Here is a 21,364-nt window from a genome sequence, read left to right on the forward strand (position 1 = left end):
CAAGGTAGAAATATTAAATGTAATGCAATGCCCCATTAACACAGAAATACTATACCTATAAAAATCTAGCATATACATACAGTGTAACATGAATTATACATACAACTTTTGGAGGGCAGCCCAAAAGCAATGTGGTCCTCCACACAATATGCATGAAATTATTAAACACTCTCTATACCTGTTAGCTGTTGAACTGTGAATAAGCTATACTTATACAGATACAGCAGATGCTGTCTGGAAGAAACAAAAGAGAATCAGGAAAGCTGGCTCATCCTGTTCACTGGTGAAGTCAAGCAGAAATGCCCCATTTACAATGTAACACACCATAAAAGACAAACCATTTTATAACCACAGCTTTGACTGCTGGTAACCACAAACTCAGAGTAGAGAAAATATGTTAAAAGCCCACATTATTATGCAGTCAAAGTATGTCTGGAGCCAAGCAGTCATGTTCCCTTCTCTTCTTCCATGTTTTTTTATAACACAGACATATTTGTTCATACCCACTAACAGGCAAAGTTTATATGTGTATATAGTTCACCCTCTCTCACATCCAATGGGGGAGGAGAACAAGGAATAAGGAGCAGCATAGAGTAGGGTGAGAAAAGACTGAAGTGTAAATGCTTAAAACATGGGGGTAGGTGTGATAGTGAGGGTTGTGTCTGCCTCCCCCCCTCCCCCATTTGGAACATCTGAACTTTCCTAACCCTACACTATATACACTCTTATTCTCTTCCTCAGTTGGGCGTGGAGGTGAATGAAGACAAGTCCCCTTGTTGTAACCCTGGCTCCAGCTTGAGACATCCCTTGTTTGACCCCTATTGACTCCAATCCCCTATTGAAATTTTTAAATAGTTGAGTGCATGAGGTAGTCCACCTTGCTTCTTCTCATTTCAAGTTTCATCCCAGCATAATAATTCGTAATAAACACAGCATTTACCTTAGCAATGTGGAATTGGTGTACAGTGTAAAAACATTGAGTACATACACTGAGTAAAGTTGTGTGGGCAGCAAGCAAATGACCAGACACCCGTAAACTGCTTTTGCAGCAAAATGTTTCATACACTAGCAACAAGGTTGACAGCAAGCAAAATTTGTCAAATGAATAGCCAAACTCTATGCAAAACAAACATTCTTAGGTCATCATAAGCTGCAAGTTACAGAAAATAATATTAACCAGGGTGACATTGACCGTTAAAGTTCCAAGACTGTGCTGTAGTTAGCATAGATGCTTATACTGAACTTGCTAAAGACAAGTCCTACTCCTAAAGGCCACAGCTTCTTCGCTTTGTTTTGACAGAGACAAACTGGGCTCATCAACTTATTTCATGCTGTACAGCTGAGCCCAGACACATACACACACTCTGACATCTTGCCTTCCTTTAGAAGTTTAGAAGTGTATTAAAGTTAAAAGTTTAGAAGTGTATTTAGAATTTAGAAGTGCATTGAAGAGAATCCTCTTTTTGTGAATATGAGAGCTCAGTGTCACATGTAATATATTCTTTGAACATGGATATAATGTGCTAAAATTGGCAAATTCCATTTCCAAAGAGAGGAGTTAAAGGGTAAATGGAAGCCAGCTTTACACAGTCTACACAGCTGCCCATTTTCTGCAGCAGCCAAAAAAAAAAAAAAAATCTTGCAAGATTTGCGAAACCACAATACGATGCCAGAAGCTACCAAGATGGTTGCACTGCCGCACACTGTATGACCTAGAACACTGAGTGCTTGAACTATAGCTAAAATTCCATCAAATATAGTATTTCAGCTAAGTTTATGTGCATGACAAATAGTGTTAGAACAATATCAACATATCAGGTCCATGTTCTAAAGCTTATAACTGCGAAACATTTTCAGTCATAAAAAAGCACTCGTACTGACTAAACCATTTACTTAGTTGCCGACATAGTAATTCATGTGCAACTTGTGTAAATGTCCATATGTCAAAATAAACAAAAGAGTAAAGAGAAAGAACATATGTTATAAGATACATGCAGATTACTTTCTTTACCAATGAAATGTGAGCACAGAACCCGATGTGTGTAAAGCTAGCTTTGTGAATTATCTCCAAGAGCTCACATGCTTTTAGCAACTAAAAAACTACAGTATGGTGTAGTATTATGCCCTAGCCTGCGGTAAGTACTATATGAAACACATTTTATAACTTTTGCTCAAATGAAAGCCAACTTTATAATGCTACAGCAACGTACTTATATTCGTTGAAACTGTTAACGAAGCACTTTTGTTGGAGTGCTAAGGCAGCAGAATAGAGCAAAAAACTCAAAGACGTAAAACTGATGCCACTAGTGCTTAGTGTACATTGTAAAGCTGAGCCGGTATGAGGTAAGGATTCCTTTTGTACAATTACATTTTTTTCTTATCTTTCGCCAATCAAGACCAGTCGATTACGGTGGTAAGGCCTCGTACCAGTGACGACGCACAAAGAGGAAAAGAACTGGAATAGAATGGCCACATTGTCCTTTCCCTGTACATGTTGCTGCATCTTGAAAGGAGAAAACAAAAATATAGCACAAAGCTGGAAAGCACACAAGGAAGTAGAGAAGTGCTTGTCTATTTCTGTGTGCTTGTTCGCTGTGCAGTTTTGATTTTTTTTTTGTGCTTTTTTTCCCCCAGCTTTTGATGCATATCACACCAGAAATATCCAGCATAATCTAAGCTCCAAAAATTCTGTACAACAGAGGTATGGCACCAATTTCCCATGGTGGTTACTTAAAACAAAGCGCAAATTAAAACAATGGGTGCTCAGTTACACAATATACATTACTGGAACTGAAATTGCAAAGCCTTGATAGTGAAGTGCAGTCACAACAGTAATCCAAAGAGAATCTATACCTACACTTCGAAATAATGTTGACTGTGAATGGCAGCCTATTGTCTCATGTTCACTTGATATTGTTCACTAATTACATGGGCTTGTAATGCATGAAGGTTCACATGACTATGCAACCTTCTTATGGATCAAAAAATTCAGCCCTGCATATAAAAAAAACTTTTTTTTTTATGTAAGGCCAGCTGTTTACTTTTGTTACCCAGCCTAGTTGGGAGTGTACAGTTTTATCACTGAAGAAATATGCATACCGAATATCAAGAAGAGGCCTCCCCCTCTCACCTGCAACTGTATGGCTGTTTATGTTTTCTGTTTGTACTGGTGCAATCCACCGCTTAATACTTGCATAACAAACAAGAGCACTGTCATCTGAGGAGCAAATGCAGTTCAAAATGGGTGTGCACTAAGCTCTAAACTTATGCTTTCGGGTGTAGTTTAGTGAACACAAAAATGTTAATAAATGGACCCAGCAGTTTACCACAGTTGCAAAATGTCAAAGGTATGAAAGGGCACTGACACGCATGAGTCTCTTGCAGCAAGTATTTTTAGAAAGCTTCCTCAAGGTATCTACAGAGTAAAATTGAAGCAATGAGACATAGTTTCTCTGTGAAATTACAAAATGATGGACTGGAAACAAACATAGTAAGAATAATTGTAAAATTACTTAAAGGTTCACATAACATTCAAGAACTATTTAAAATGTGACTCCATGCTGCTATTCAATTCATATTCAAAATTCAACTTGGTTTAGGAAATACCAATTTGCACACTCCTTTTATCTAATATCAGTGATTTATCCATCACATTTAGAGTTTTGCACAGTCCCTTTAACAAGCTCCTCTCTCTACTAATGGAGCTGCAATTTCTGATGATGAATCAAGACACTAGTTGAAATGTGTTTTAAGAAACAATAGTACAGAAACCTCAGGTGAACAAAATAAAAACAAGCTAATAAATTTGTCAGCTGTAAAATAAAACTTCAAATATTTATACACCAACAACAGTCATAAACTCTCTCGTAACAGAGAAACATACAATATAGACTCTTTAAGCACAAAACCTTATTTAGACATTGAAAGTACACCCAACCAAAAGGCAATGTAGCTCTCGTAGGTAGATACATACAGTATAGGCTAAAAAATCACATGTGCTGGTCACAATCAGCATTGAGTAAATAAACTTTGCATCTATTTTGACAAGGATATTTTACACAAATGTTCAATGACTTAAGAGGCATCATACAAACATCAAAGAAAAAAAAAAAAAAAAAAACCCAGCTTGCCAAAATTAAATTACATAAACAAGTGCCCTAGCAGCTCTCTCCCAAACTGAGTGCAAGTTTCCAAAATTGACTTTTTGTCCCCAAAATCTGACACTTCCTACAACAAAATATTGTGAAGCAATCCCTACTCATTGATGCAGTAGTTGCTGCAAACTTAATAGCTGCAGCAATTGAGCTTCTGATGCAGCAAGTAGGTTAGTTTTCAAGCATGTGTTTATAGTCACGTATGACCTGCTTCTCAATAGTTTTCTTTTTGGCCTTACCAAAACTTGTCACTGGAATATTTTGTCCTCAGCAGCAGCCCATACAAGCTTGCATAAGACACGATTCACTGTAAACATTAACATCAATGAAGATCTTGCGCATACCTACTTAAGAGCCAAGTGCCCATCTATTATCTGCAAATAAAGTGCATGACAAGCCACAGTAAGAAAGTAAAATACAGACTGCTGATAAACAAAACAGATGACTGGGTACTCAAACATGTGCGAGACATTTCCAGCTATACAGCAAAAACAATGACTAATGTTACGTATATTGAATGCATGTTAAGTGATTATTGTGTCGTAGACTTCCAAGATGGCAAGGTAGTCTGCCAAAATAGCGAAATGGGTGCAATGTGCACATTCTGGATGTGCACAATGTGAAACTTGGAAGATGCAAATTAATTTCCATAAAACAGTTTCTATGTCATTTACAAAGTGCTCTTTCCCATATTTTTTCACTTACTCGTTTACTGGTTCTCGAGTGGGAAATGTGTCAAAGTATAAAAACCTTAGTTTTCTTTTCTTGAAGGATGTCTTGGTCCCATTGCACTGAACAGATGTGCAACCTCACACTTAAAAAGCTAGGCTATCTGCAACGTGCTCCACCTTCGGCCCCTCTTAACACAAGGCTCCTCACTTATAACACACTCGTACGTCCAATGCTAGAATATGGCTTAATTGTACAGAAATCATTAAAAAAAATCCGATATCGACAAAATTGAGTCGGTCCAGCAGAAAGCTGTATGCTTCATTTATTGTCACGACAGGTATTTTTCACCTAGTTCCCACCTTTAAATCTTCAGCTTGCCACTCTCCCTTCCGGTCATCATGTTGACTCTTCAAAGTTTTTTCATGCTATGATTAACTCTCCACTATTTCCTCTACTAAGCAGCAACATCACATTCCCTAGATCTTCATTCACTTGACATTATGACAAGTTGAATCTATCTCCTTTTCAATATCCCACAGACTCGTTTAAATAGATTTTTGTCCACACTATAGAACACTGGCATGCTTAACCTGGTCATGCTGATCTTTAACGTCTGTTGAATTCCCTTTATATATTAACAATTGCATTTGCATTTTATCTTGTTTTCATTTTTGTATCTTGTACTCCCAATTCTTGTAATAACCCTTTGGGGCTGCAGTGTGCTGAAATGAAATAAATAAAATCCAACGTGCAAAAAAGGAATGCCATGGTATAACGTAAAGAGCCTTGTCACTGACATTTCTTCAACAAGGAAGGGGGGGGGGGGGGGTTGATACCATTATTGCTGCTATATGATGCTTGCAGTTGTTTTATTGCTGCCAGGTCTCATTATCTAAAATTTAAAAAAAAAAAAAATGGTCAGAATGTCATAGAAGGTAACATGGAATGAGTTCATGTAAGCTCAAGTACCAAGGAGGAGACAGCAAGAATTTTGCCTAAAAGACTTGTTTACAGATTCTTGCAGTACAAGGTGATTTTACTATTCAAGGTTGTATTAAAAATGTTTTTTTCACCTCAATAAAACCAATTACTCTTATTCATTTTATGAGTTGGCGGCTGCTGTGTGTACTTTCTAGAAGTGAGTGGAATATTCCTGAAGTGCTCAAGAAACAAGGAATACGCATAATGTAGTTCCCACTGATTGTGCTACATTCCTTCAACCCATGCTTACATAGAATGTTACAATGTTTAAAGCGATGGCAAGAACATTACCACAAACTGAGACAGGACTATTCTAGGAATGTTATTTCACTCTTTTCGATATCTTTGTCAGTCCTTCAGATCACTGTGTTCAATAAAGTAACCGCAAAAATTTCGATGGAAAAACCTAGGGCAGTGGAAAATGTTATTCTCCAATATGGTAAACTGACGCCTACAAGATTGAGAGACGATTCTCAAGTGCAGGCAGTGGTCATTACTTCTAAAGTGAGCAGGTAAACTAAGAGAGCAGCACAGAGCTGAATATATATGCGAGAAGAACAATCATGCTGCTTTGTAATAGAAGCCAAGAAAGAAACAAAAAAAAAAAAAAACAAATTCACAAAAGTGTGGAACAATATAACTTGTGAACCACTGTCGCCAGTCATGGCACACAGGTTGCTAGTAAAAGGTGTAAAGAAAAAGTATACTTTATTTCTTTAGCTGCACCAAATATTTTAAATTTGGGCAATATAAGTCATGATGACCTCAAATTTACCGTTCAAGTGTTCAGGCTTGTAGCCTCTATATAAGAATTGTAACATTTATGTATGCACATAATTAACATAGCTGTTAACTTTTTAATTATTGATCTTCCATGGCTAATGCATTAGGGAATATTAAAGTCAATCTGACTTTATTTAGCCGAATCACTAAATTTCAATTAAAGCAGTTCTTGTAGGCACTGTGAGAACAATTATTTACCTTGACAGGCTTGTTGAAATTGAAAGTGACGAAGAAAAAAAAGCATTTACGATGTTTATTTCCCTACTACTTGGTCTTTTGTCACATTTCCACCATCACGAACAGCACAGCCTATAGAGCTGGCACTTTGCCACCAGACTGCTTCCATTTTTTATCTGTTTGCTCTCCACCACCCACGACAGCCAGCAGCCCAGAGTTTTAATGCCAGTGGCAGTGAACGTTGACAGCCGGAAACTTGACGCAGCACAGAGGAATGATGCACAATGCAATGATAGTGTAGATTTAGTGCGCCACCAGTATCAAGACTAGACTGCCACCAAAAGCAAAAAGATAACGAAGGCACCAACTCACAGGGCTGTGCCAGTGGCGGCTGTGAGCACAACAAAAGGCAGGAGCAGTGAAATCAATGCAGGTGCTCTTTTTCCCCAGTAAGTTATGATTTCAGCTAGCCCATCAAAGGTGTCACAATAACTTCTTTATTTAAATGTCATTGCATGTTCATCAATGAAGTCGAAGACTGGCTTCAAACTGCTTGAATGCATTAGTAATCTAATATTCATAACTAAAATGTTAACACAAATTACTCTTCATCTAAAGCCTACCAATCTGGACACTAGAACAGTAAACATAACAGCATGGTTTGTATTGCTCTAATTTAAAAAGAATTTGGTGCAGCTGAAAAGAACCACCTCTAGTCATGAATATGCCTACTGCTAGCAGAAAAGCAATACATGCTTCAGAGTTGCATTTGATGAAGCTTGCAAAATAACTGCTGGCAGCATCTACCACTGTATAATCTCAGCTCAAGGCGTAATCATTGCTTCTCTGCACCTCCGTTTGACTTTCTGCTTCATTTTACCATCGGAACTAAAAGCTAAATGGTCAGCGGCTGAGAACAAACTTCAATTTGTACATCATATGATGACTGTCGTCACTTGTGCACAAGACCTCGCACATTGCATGCGAGGTGTTATGCCACGGTGGCTTAGCGGCTATGGTGTTGCTCTGCTAAGCACGAGATGGCGGGATCAAATCCCGGCCAATGCGGCTGCATTTCAACGAGGGTGAAATGCAAAAATGCCCGTGTCCTGTGCATTGGGGGCACATTAAAGACCCCTGGTGGTGAAAATTAATCCGGAGTCGCCCACTACGGCATGCGTCATAATCAAATTGTGGTTTTGGCATGTAAAACGCCAGAATTCAAACGTTGCACCAACAAACCTGAACTTTTATTAATTCTTAAGTGCGTTGGAGAACCTCAGCCTGTTTTCAAACATTACGAAAAAATATGTGTACATTTTTAGAACAAAATATTCAGCCTATTTGATTATTTATCTCAATGCAATAATGAAGTGACTGTACCCTGAAGTAAATGACATTTGTGACTTCAACTGGGCGAATATCCCCTTCAGGCATTGTGTGCACAATTGTGCACGCCAAGACAGCGCATCAAAAGCAAAAGCATTGATGAAAACATTGGTACTTTGAATGTCTCGCAAACATCTTGAAACACTTGTGATTGGACCTCTACTACAAGTTTGAATAATATGTGCAAGGTGTTTTTGTTTTTAGTAAAACGAGTTGGAAGTGTTCGCTGTCGGTATCAGTTGGTCATCATGGGACAGGTTCACTTCTTTCATTGTTTTTGACAATGCTTTACATCTAACATATATTTAAAGTTGCCGGATGGGTGCTTTCCAAGTATGCTAGACACGAAATAGTTTATGTTCTCCTAACTGACATTCCTGTAGAGAATTCTCACACAGAGTCCACATTGCGTAAATTTGATATAACTAGCCGAAGCATTGAAAATTATTAATCCTTTCCACAGCAGCATGCTTTCATGATTGAAAAATAAATCTGGTAAAACTAAATTTTCAGTGGTCAAATGAAGTGGCGCCTGAAGGAAATATCAGTCCTATTCTTATTGCAGATGTGACGACTACAGTTAATTGAGGCACTGTGCTCTCAATTTTGGGCACTTATGTCAATTTCAGATGAACACAATAAAGCTTTCAAATGTTTCTGACCTTTAATGTACTGTATGCAACAATTGAAAAAGAAAAGGCTTCTTAGGTCAATTAGGCACTTAAGGGGCTTTTAGGCTTCAGATGAACAGACACTTGCTTAACCTAGCAAAGTCAAAGATGGAAGTAACTTGCAGACAGGTGGGAGAGAGGCACATTTCGAGACAATCACTTATGCACAATTCAAGAGCTACTGCAATACTAGTATTACCTATTGCCACATACTATCTATCCTATGCCATGCATGTGACATCATAGATCAAAAGCAAGCATGCCTCAACGCAATAAGCCTTTTTACTTTTGAGAAACCACTGACATATACATGATGTCACCACCAAAAATAGATATATTCAGCCAGCTTGAGTAGCCTCAGAGTATGTAGAGCCAGATGCATAAAAAACCTCACAGATGCCTTTTTTTTTTTGTCAATGGAATGTCTAGGTTGACACAAAGCATACCGGGTGCGCAAGGTATTTGAGAACACTATTCCTTATCGCCATAGACACCAGCAGGCTCACCATATCTATCTAGGCGCGCGGATTCTTGTTGGTTGACCCCTTATCCTTCACACTGCGCAGTTTGTTCAAAGATGAAAGCGTACAAGTTGGCGCAGGAAATGCAGTCCTCGCTGCCCTGGCCGCACACCACAGCGACTTGGAAATAGCCACCTTTCTGAACGTAGCGAAGTCTTTCGTTTACCTGGTGCGGACCGAACTGATGTGTTCTGGCACTGACATGGCAATTGTGGTGAAACGAAAAAAGCACAGTCAGCGGTCAGACCGTCGTCAGAACCCCTGATTTTCTCCGGCAGCTGCAAGTCATCGTGAGCGACGACCCAGGGAAGTTGATGCGGGCCATTGCAAAGGAGCTCTAAGTTGCAGAGTCGACTGTCAGGCTCACTGTGCACGAGGACTTGAGGTACCATTCCTATGTCAATGATGAGGAGGGGGCAATTCATGTCCGATAAAACTCGGGAGAATCGTCTGCTCCGTTCCAAGCGCTTGCTAAGCAAGCTGAAGAGACGTGAGGAGCCTGGAATGCTCTGTTTTTTTTTTTTTCAGATGAAAAGAACTTTGACCAAAACCAAAAACTTAACCGCTGTAACGACAGGTGGCTTTGCGCAAGCGCCGATGAGGTGCCTACAGTGATGCACACAAAATTTGTCTGAAGGTGTTAGCCGTCATCAGCAACGAGGGCAACGTCATGCCACCACACTTTTTTGCACGAGGACTCCGCATTAATGCTGCCACGTACGTGGAGGTGCTTGCCACCGTTGTAAAGCCCTGGATAGAGACTGTTTCGAAAAGAAGACCTTATTACTTTCAGCAAGATTCGGCTCCCGCACACACCGCCTGCGTCACCCAGGAGTGGCTGGATGACAACTTCTACGACCACGTCGCTCCCAACTTGTGGCCTCCTAGTTCTCCAGATTTAAATCCGCCCGACTACTATGTCTGGAGCGTCGTTGAGAGAGAGGCCAACAAACAGCCCCATAATACGAAAGAATCGCTGAAGGCCGTCATTACTGACTCAATGGCCAACATCTCTAAGAACCACCTGATCCGTGCATGCAGCCGATTCTGAAACCGAACTGAATTGGGGATTGCTGCGGATGGCGGATTCATCGAGTAATTGTGAAAATAAACTGTAAGAGAAGTATTTCCCAAAGTTTGGTGAAAATATATATCCATTTTTGCTGGAGATATTCTTCTCTGCCTAAAGCCAACATTGTGTTCTCAAATACCTCACGTACCCAGTATAAGGCCAAAGGTATCAACACTGCCAACATTAAGAACACACACAAAAAAAGCAAGAAGGCACTCTACAAGAAAAAAAAAAGGACTCAGTGAGAGTAGTATCATAGTCATGGGGCACAACAACAGTTGGTCCAGGTCACTGGTAGCAGGGGGCTGCCTACTGGAAGATGGACTTGATTCGTGGTCTAGCAGATGCTCTGAGTCCAACGTGAGGCCTGGTAGCTCGGCGGAAGGTTTGGCTAAGGAAGGACTGGCTGCGTGAGATCCCTTTGGCTGGGGCTGCTATGGCCTGAAGGCCCAAATCATGGGACAGTGCTAGCTCAGGTGGCAGAGGTGGGTGCTTACGTTGTGGGACGCTCTTGGAGCCAGACACCACTGTAGCTCTGACAGGCTGTGGCACTCCACCCTTCAGGTATTGGCATGGTTTGCGTCCACTGTTGTCACGGACATTGGCATCTGCACCTGCATTGCCCAATGTGCAAAACAGGCTATAGGAGTACTATCAGGAAAAATATCAGAGGCAAGTTCAAACAGGCCTTTTTCAACCTGTACTTTTCGAGAAACACAAGAGTATGTGTGCACAGAGCCTAGAAAACCTAGCGTCAGGAATCTAGACTCAAATTTTCGGAAGCAAGTAAACCAAGTAAGAAATATTACAAAAATATTGAGGCTGTCAGCCTTGCACTTCGGATACATGAAGTAGGTTGCTGTTGTTACATCACCTTAGGGACAAGTAGATGAAAAGGTACAAACAGCAGAGAGCATGGCCCCCGTTCGGCACCATCACCAACGGCGGCTGTGGCGAGCGTTTTGCGCAGGTGTAGTAAGTGCCATGAATGGTGCTCTGCTCACATTGTCTGCTGCCGAGTGCAGCTGCTACTTAGTTTGTCACAAAGAAAGTGTTCATGCATTTCTGCAATTGACTGGCAACTGCCTGGTCAATTAACCCAATAGCCAGTGGTAAGGGCGCCGCAAGAGAATAACACTACACAAAAGATTGCATCGTAGTCATCTTGACCATTCTAACTTACGAATCAGTCATGACAAGCTGTCCTACGTTCTTATCATTACCTCACACTATCGTTTTCTATTATTGGAGCATGGTGACACAGCTACAGGTGTAATTATTTCGATGTGTGTGTGTGTGTGTTGTGTCCAAATGCCTATGCAAAGGTACACTTAGATGTGGAATCCGAAGTTTAGCAGCTTGAAAAAAGTGTAAATGTTTGGGTTCAAAACGTCTTCAACATGGTGCTTGTGTCTCTGCTTCATTGTCAAAACAGCGCATTGACTGTATTTCTCTAACCCTAGCTCAACAATATGATGCATCTTTTGTTAACCAAAACTTGGAACTATGGTTCAACCGTGGACATTGCCGCACGCAGTTCCTGTGGCACTACAGCAGGCTTTGCTTTGTGAGGAGGTGAATGTAAACCTTTTGATCGACAGGCATTTCTTTATGAAGTAAGAACGACGAATTGTTAAGGTAGAACAACATTCAATCTTGTCGAAATTCAGCAATGTGATTTAAGACATACACTGATTTTAGAAATGCTTCGTCAGTCACGCAGGCCACTGGCAACTCATGTCCAGCAGCAGAACAAAAGGAAGTCATATTTCATTGTTTGAGGTGTCTGGCTACAAGGAAACACTAAACACACAGACGGCTTGCTATGCGGCGATCTGGCAGCAGCCGGCAGAGCGCATATTCCCATTTTGTCAAGGGTGCAGATACACAAGATCTGTGCTGCCTTTGTTCAACGCTTGTGTGCAAGCGGGAGTTGCGAGGAAGAAATGTGAGGCCGCTCCTAGGTGCTACGGAGGAGGACATGCTTTGCTCCATTCATCCCTAGCCTATGACAATCCGCAGTACCTGAGAACCGGTGCTTAACTTCCATCCTAACGAGATCACAGCAGCTGAGACAGAGACCACACTGGTAAAGCACACAATACAAGAAATTCGCAGTAACAATGTCAATATATACTGGTATCCGACCGCAAAGGCAGTATTTACCTAAGCCCCCACATCACTACTCTTGGCAGGAACCCTCCATGTCAGGCCTGGTGGTGAAGCATAGGTAAACTACACAATACAAGAAATTCACAGTACCAATGTGGGTCATTATTCATGGGTTTGTGGCCGCTGAAGTGGCAACTACCTAAGCTTACACCACTGCGCTTTGCGCCAGGTTGCTTGGGTCCAATTGGCAGGAGCCCTTCGTGTCAGGCATGGTGGTGAAGCGTAGGTAAACAACAACTACCGGAGAAGTCAAAGGGCAAAGTGATATAATACCCTGTAGATGATATATATACAGCGTGTCCCAGCTATCACGCAGCACGATTTAGAAAAAGAGGAAGGGCATTACGCGAAGCCAACCTAGTGCGTATTGTTTCCAGTACAGTGGAGCAGCCGCCAGTAAGTTTTTCGTTACTGAGATTTAATTAATTAATTGTAATTATCTAACTTGAGAAGTACTGTCCTAATTATCAAAGTGTCAATGAGAAAGTTGTAGAGCAACATGAAAAACTCCCGATACAGCTTTCTGTTGCTCAATACGTGCTACATAAGTGTTTTTCCGAGCATGAAAGAATACATGCAAAGTGCCTCGAGCGGCCAGTCGTACGGCAATTCTGCGTGTATTCGCGGGCTTCTTTCACACTCGGAAAAACGCATTTATGTAGCACGTATTGAGCAACAGAAAGCTGTATCGGGAGTTTTTCATGTTGCTCTACAACTTTCTCATTGACACTTTGATAATTGCATGTGTGGGACTGTCCAAAGTAATTTTGGCGCAATTTCTGGAGCAGGTCAAAATGAGTCTTGGAGCAGTTTGGAGCAGACAAAATAGCATTTTGGAGCAGCTTGGAGCAGACTAAATTTCATTTTGGGGCAATTTAGAGCAGATAAAATTTCATATTGAAGCAGCTTGGAGCACGCCAATCTGAATTTAGGTGGAATAATGGAGTACGGCAGCGCACTTCGAAACTATGACGACACACAGAATAAACCAACAGGAACTCGTAGTAGAAGCGCATATTGTAGCTATAGCGTACTAGAATATGGAAGAGTGGGTTGAGCGGCGGCTCGGCCCATGCTTTCCTGTAAAGCCGGAAATATCGGTTGCACAACGATCAAAGTATATATCCCCATGCCTACACTCATGACAATGGCGGAAAATGTTCTCAAATTATGCGGTCCAATTGACGCTGTAACATAACTTCTTGGTCACCAAATGTCACCGCAGACCAAGAGGGCCACAACCAACCCTGGGCTGGTATAAGGTAAAACTATTCCGATCTGTTTTTGTTGCGATAGCAATTACATGGACACTCCAGGTGCATTTCTAGCATCGCCATCGCCGTGATGTTCCATACAAAGTCCAGGGGCGATATCATCGCCGCGCGCCGTATACTGTGTGTGCAAGTGAAAGCGTGAGGATGAGCCGAGGGTGATCTGACAATGGCGGCTCAATATCGCGCGCGCGAATGAGGAAAGCGGGGACGAAGTGCACCGTCTTCCATCGCCCGCAAGGCACCGGGGGGGGGGGGGGGGTCGTTCAACTCCGGCGGCTGCTGCGTATGGCCATGCCATACGCAGATCGCTTGATTAACAAGCGATCTGCGATAGGGACATAGTCCGAGTACTGATAGCTTCGTGTGCGCTGTTTTTCGCTGCTTAGTTCGCGTTGAAGCAAGGCAGCAACCACATAGGTGAATTCACTCGTTGCTGCTGCCGCGCTTGCTCACTCCAGCATTTTTACAGCGAGTTTCTGCGGTAATCGAGTGAGATGTGTTCATGTTGGCTTGTGCGAGCGTGACACCATGCTTAATTTAGTTCAATTCAATTCATTTTTATTGATAAGTAAATTAGTACATAGACTAGTATACAGGAAGGGGTCCCAAAGTTAAAACTAGAGGCGGGGGACCCCTTACGATGAATTAAATATCGAGTAATGAAACGAAACTAACACTGCATAGGTGAAAAATTAACAAGCACAATAAAGACAATATAATTACAGTAATATCATGCATAATCATATACTAAAAAAAACCAAGTTACAAAATGAAAGCTGTACAAAAATACAGAAGAAAACTGGCAACAACAACAAAAAAAGAAAAGATAATAATACCATGGTATAACATGTCAGCACAATAAATTTGAAAAAGTGACGAATACATTCAAAGGCAATAGCATGTTAATTAGAACAGTTATTTTTTTATTCAAATAGGTAGTCCTTTAAGTCAAATTTAAATTTGGAAAGGGAGTTACATTGTTTTAAGTCAGTAGGCAGGGAGTTCCAGAGGGATATAGCAGAAAAAAGAATAGTTTGTTTTCCATAGTTAGTGCGTACCTTAGGCAAAAGTAGATTGCCGTTAACAGAAAAACGGGTGTAGTTAGAATTAACGAATACAGATGATGGAATTATATCGAGGTAGAGATAGCGATGAAAAACTCATGCAGTTAGCATGCAGTTAGCATGCCAATGCTTTTTATAAGGCCGATAAGACAACTAGCCTTACTTTGTATAGCTGTGCACTAATTTACTATCGCAATCGATGCATCGACTTTCAGGCGATACTGCGACTTTATTCCAAAGCCGCCATTAGCCCTTTGTGATAGATCAAAATGGCTCACGCCTCACCCATATGGGCATAATAACAGATTGAAATAGTTTTATGTTATACCGGCCTTGGGGACACAGATGCCGGCCTGCTTCACCCGCTGCAGCGCATGCCTCCGAAATATTTAGTTCGCTCTCAGCCTGCTTTTTGTTGTTTTGCACCTCAGCTAGGGAGCGCTGTGCCGCTTGGCCCACTCAACTGTATTTTAGCACACCCTAAACAGAGCCGCCCTAGCGGTTCCGACAGCAGCGACAACAGCCGAAAAGTCCATCGTTATATGCGCGAAAATTACGAGAAACTCTGCGGGAGGCGCCGTCATGTGGTGCGCGTAATGTGAATGGCTGCACTCTTTTTTCCGCTCGCTGTTCGCGGCCATTGCCGAAGCCGTTCTGGCGCAGCATGACGCAATTTCGGTCAATTTTCTGTGTTTGGCGCAGTTTGGTGCAGGAGTCCCACCCCTGTAATTAGGACAGTACTTCTTGAGTTAGATAATTACAATTAATTAAATCTCTGTAACGAAAAAAAATACTGGCGGCTACTCCACTGTACTGGAAACAATAAATACTAAGTTTGCTTCACGTAACGTCATTCCTCTTTTTTTTAAACGTGCTGCGCGATAGCTGGGACACGCCAATGCATTTCTCCGCAAAGTTTGGGAATTAATATCTCGAAACTGGTGTCATCCTGAGAATTCGTTCCAAGTGGATCTGCCTTGCGAACTCCACGGCTACAATTTGTAAATTGCAATAAGGGCCATCAGGCAATTAGTTAAAAACTTAATTAGTAAATTTCTGTTAATTAGTCGACTATGCATTTCAATATTTTGCGCAAATAATGTCCGCCTCTTCGAGTAGCCCAGCTCATTAACTAGAATTGGGCTATCTGCCACACGCAACCTAAAATAAATTTTGAAAGTGTTGGCTGAAACACCCTGTGTGTATATATATATATATATATATATATATATATATAAAAACCTGTTGAACATGCGATTCGAACTACGGATCTCCCAATCACAAGCACAGTGCCGCGACCACTACCCCATGAAAAACAAGTGGAGAGAAGGCTTATTCTGGAGTATTCATCCTCGGGCATGTATTGGAGCTCGACTGTCAAACATGCGATTCGAACTACGGATCTCCCAATCACAAGCACAGTGCCGCGACCACTACCCCATGAAAAACAAGTGGAGAGAAGGCTTATTCTGGAGTATTCATCCTCGGGCATGTATTGGAGCTCGACTAGGGACAAATGGAGCACAGCGCGTCCTCCTGTGGAGTACTTAGGTGCAGTGCCCAGATATTTCTCACAACTCATGCATGCACGTAAGGGTCAGGAAAACACTGCATAACTCTCGCTTGTCTGTGCACTTGACAAAACAGAAACGAGCGCCGAGAGCGGCAGCATGCGACTCAAGCTGAGCACAACCGGCACTCAGTGCCCGAAACTGTCGCCACAGCTGCCACTCTGCGCCTTGAACCCTTTAACTGCCACTACCGAGATAACTCGTGAAACCACCCATGCGCACCCCCTGCTTCTCCCGCACCCCCTGCTACTCCCGAGTATACTCGTGTTGCTTTTTAAACCCACTCCCTGCCACTCCAGAGACAACTCGTGCAAAAAAAAAAATTGCGTTCATGTCCCGCCATTTATGGAGAGGTCACCTAAACACATAGAACTTGTAAATTAAATTTTAGACAACAGATGGAGCGCACATGTTTACACCCGCGTCACTTCGTCTCGGCAGAGCGCAGCAGCCATAGCGAGTCAGCGCACCACGTGTGTCCGCGCTTTGACAGACAAAAAAATTCAAGAACTGCTGATGAATATCTTTACATGTCCTGTGGAGTATCATGGTGCATTACTAGCATGAAATTTCCACTGAACCAACACGAAAAAAATGCCCGGCAGGGGGTGAGGAGCAGTCAGAAAAAAATCCCGGCAGTGAAAGGGTTAACAATGGGCTGCTCTGTACCTACCTACTCACTCCTGAGACCTAATAATTTCAAACTATGACCGCTTCCAAACAAAAATGAAGCAAGCTGCCATAGTTCTTCTCGTGCACTATGCATGCAACCTTGCTTACAAAGTTCGGTTAACATAATGTCGACCACAAAGCACAAGCACAAAGAAACCAAATTGCACAAAGGCAAGGGACTCAATGCACATTCAGTAAATTTTGGTACAACCCAAACATAAGATTCCTAAGCAGAGGCAGATCCAGGGTAGCCTTCAGAAGGGGGCCCGCATCATAGCATACAGAGAAGAGCGATGCGGGAGAGGGGGGGGGGGGGCGGTGTTGCGCGCGTAATACTGTCAGATGGCAGGTCACAAGGGGGGGCCCAGCCCCCCCCCCCCTCCCTCCCTCCCCTCTGGATCCCTCAGTGCCCCAGTGCCCCTAAGATACAAAGCTACCACAATCACTACGCACAAGCAACTCTCATAGCACAAGCAACTCATTAAACTAGTCCCTCCAATTTTATTGAGTGTATGCTTTGGTGGGCAATAGCACATTGTTCTAGGTGTCACATGAAACATTACTGCAGCTATTATGTGTCATCCTCTAAGGCAAGCCTAAACAACAGTGAAAGATTGCTTGCCCATATTGGTTACTTCTCAGCTTTCTCACTCCCAGCTTTAATTTTGTGTAGTACGAACAACTCAGGCTTTTTAAAACAATTTCAAAGACTACTATAATAACATTTAATTTCACTACTGATTTTTTCACTACTTGCAATGTATAACGCCATAACCAAAAGAAATTCAAAATGCATAACAGACTAAACATAGCAGTTATGTAATATCTTACCATAGGCACGCAGTAACTCAGCTATGTGGTGCTGGTTGAACATGTATGCAAGATGGAGTGGCGTGTAGCCCTGGAGACAGAGCAAGAAAAAGATAGATGTATTAAGCATATGGCAGTCATATATGAGATAATTATGGTTTGCTTCAACATATGGCAAGTGTCATACTTTCCATGATAGTTAGTTCAGTGGCTATGGCGCTCTGCACAAGTCTTAAGTTCAATTTGTGGGAACGGCAGCCGCATTGCAGTGGGTGGAAAGCAAGAGCACTCATGTATACAGAGCTTTGGGTGCACATTGAAAAACCTTAAGTGGTCAAAATTGGCAGGCGTGGCAAACGCAAGGCGCGCAGGCAAGCGTATGTGTAGTTCGGCCTTTAGTTTTAGCAGGTCCTGCTGGCCAGATTTTGTGCATTTTCCGAGATTTCCCAATGTTTACTTCCAGAGGTTCTTTAATATGCCAGGGTAGAAGAAAAATGCTTACATTTAATTGCAAAGCTATTTCAGCTGTTTTGATGGCAGAATATTTAGATCACAGGAAATGTCTTAAGGGGACAGGGTAAGCGAATATCATGAAAAAAAGCGATTTTTTGTTTTTATCTAAATATGAAAGTACATTCTTTTCTGCATCTTTTTCAGTATCACACTTCATTTTGCGCAATTTATATCAACCAAAAAAAGCGTTCTGAAAGCAAAGCGACCAGCGACATGCCCCTTTTTACGCACGCTGTGTTTTCGTAGCTTTGTTTCAGCGTTATTCTGCAAAAAAAAACTACAGTTTTCCAAAATTTAGCTAAAAGAAAAAGCTGTATGGCAACAGTGTTCAAGTTGTTAGTCAAGAGAAGCCTGAGACGCTGCTTCCCGCTTTCCACGCGTTTTCCATGTGTTGAGCTTTGGTAACGTTGGTTCTGGTGTATGTGCTGCGTATGCGCTGACAGAGCAACGCATTAAGCAACAAAACAGACTCGGGAAGCTAAACGACAGCAAAAGAAGCGTGAAGCTGACCAAGATGATAACTATGCAGCTGGCTCCTACTGAATAAATGGGTCAAAAATTTTTTGCAGAGTGCAAAGCCTGGGATTGAAGTTAATGTTTACTTTAAAGTCAGTTTTCTCAAAACAAGAATTTTCGTTATGTCGGTACAATTTTTTTTCAATATGACAAAAGCTAGCATGCTGATTTTTTGTGTGCATACTAAATGGTTATGCGGCAATATGCTGAACCAAAATTAAGGCTGTACAATAAATAGTTTTTGTGATATAAGAAGAAAATTGACAAATTGTTCTAAAAGCATGTCTGGGAAGAAAAAAAATTCTTGATAATTCACTTTTTTGTATAATAAACTTTTTTTGGTTCAGTAGATAGAAGACAAAGTACTGAACAAAATGACATCAACCTCTGGAGGATATCTCTATTAGTTGCTGAAAAACGTGCACCACAATATGCCCAAAAATACATGGGGAGTATAGGGCTTACCCTGTCCCCTTAAACAGCACAGCTTACACCTGATATGACCATGATATCGCATATTTTTTAGGTCACCCATGTAAGTCAATTTTCACATTCACTATATTATAGCATACCAAGGTGGTAAAAAAATTGCCGAATTGCTACAAAGTATGTTCATGGGCCACACATTGCCTAACAACATAACTTGTCAATGTAAAGCAGCTGCAAAAGCAAATATGCAGATGAAATACTTAATGAGCTTATGGAGTGAGAGTCGTATAAACTTACCCCCTGGTGAAGTTGCAACACAGGACAGGGATGCAAAACAAAGAAGAGAAAAGTGTAAGTAAAGAAAACACATGGTTACAAATTTTGTGCATGACTACAGGCAAATTATTAAGAGAGAGACACTATGTGTACTTTGCCTGAAAATAATCACCATCAGGTGGCACACAAACAAATAAGGTACAAGAAATCCTAAAAGTCCTGCCTGCATCATTATGAGTCATTTTGTTGCTTACAGTACTGGAGACTAAGGACATGAACAGTAAGCATAAAGTCTTCTTCGCTTAATGTGGGCAAATTTTTATGGAACATCACTGCTGTGGAAAGGCGACTTTCCTAACACCATGGCACACAGCCTAAAGATGAGCAGTGCATAGCAGTAATGGTACAAAAGAGTGTGGAATGCACTGCAAATTCCAGGACAAGCGCAGTCGGCATCAGACTTAACATGAACAATGAAGACACGTACAGCAGTTGAACTTTAACAAGGATGTAAGAAGCAAACATCCAAATGCTTCAGAAGGGAGATGTATTAAGGTAGCACCATTCAAGGCACCCCAACTAGAAATCCCCAGCATCCTCTGCACGAGAAGCAAAAGGCACCTAAGACTTGTTTTGGTTAAGTATGATGGTGACTGGACATTGGCTGCAAAAAGGCATTTTTTCATTGCTTTGGTGTTCCACAAAATTCAAATGTAGGGTGTACCTTCATTTGAAAGGTAAGAGGGACATAAGAAAAATATGGAGGAACCTGCCGCTTGCACCCAACCACCATTTTTTTTTCCGCTATTCAGATACATTAAAAACATTTTTTTCATACAGACGTTCAACAACTAAGAAAAAAAAAAGTAACAGGTTTGCCGCAAAGGTGAAGCACTGACAGCAATCACAAAGTAATAGACAATTACATGAAGTTCGTAGTTTTAGTGGCCATATAAGTTGCAATAAGTTTATTCACTTACTTACTAAACACGCGTGATGTCACACGCCCAAAGAACATGAATAGATGTCACTAGATGACTGCGAGCACTAGCTTCCGTGATTAGGAGTGTCGGTAGCAGAGAGCACGCTTGTATGTCCCAAAGAGGAAGTTTCATGGTGGCATTCGCTTTACCATTTCAACTGAAAAGCTCGGATCTCATGACTTAAAACATTAGGCACGTGGGAAGACAGTGCGTATTAGGGTGCCTCAATGCCCGCCTCACCCACCACTCCATTCAGGGTGGGGACATTCTTTGAAGGGGCTGTCGCCGCCGTAACCAGTTTTCGTAGCAGCTTTTCGTCATTGCATAGCCCACTTCCAGGGGAACCAACAGATGTTGACTTTGCACGGCCGCCTGGCCATGGTCTTCGGCATAGAATGCCTGGGTTGTCTGTGTGGTTGTGCACGAATTACTCTAGAAACAGTTGGAGAATGTTGCACTTTCCAAAAGAGCCGAAAAGAAGATTTCAGTAGATCGTGAAAGTCAAGCTTCGTCAAAGCGGTTAATTCGTGCAAACAATGCAAGACTGCAGTCTTGGGGTCCAGCAGCAGCAAGCATGCATATATAACAGCGCTAAAGTAATTTGTATGTGATGGCAACAACCTTCCGCTCACTTTTTCCTTCAGGCTAGGACTCATTATCCAAG

The 21,364-nt window shown here is 41.7% G+C and overlaps 1 protein-coding gene across 1 annotated transcript in view; it reads right to left on the reverse strand.

Moving 5' to 3' along the window:
• LOC125939676 (ankyrin repeat domain-containing protein SOWAHD-like) overlaps nucleotides 1-21,364 on the reverse strand; it is an 84,414-nt gene that overhangs the window by 24,489 nt on the left and 38,561 nt on the right. Inside the window, exons 5-6 of the mRNA XM_049664981.1 lie at nucleotides 18,005-18,074; nucleotides 10,918-11,034 (exon numbers count right to left, since the gene is read on the reverse strand). Coding sequence (XP_049520938.1) covers nucleotides 10,918-11,034; nucleotides 18,005-18,074 — 187 coding nt within the window. The remainder of the gene's footprint in view (nucleotides 1-10,917; nucleotides 11,035-18,004; nucleotides 18,075-21,364) is intronic.

This window comes from Dermacentor silvarum, chromosome 1 (assembly GCF_013339745.2).
Source record: "Dermacentor silvarum isolate Dsil-2018 chromosome 1, BIME_Dsil_1.4, whole genome shotgun sequence".
NCBI classification, from domain to species: Eukaryota; Metazoa; Arthropoda; class Arachnida; order Ixodida; family Ixodidae; genus Dermacentor; species Dermacentor silvarum.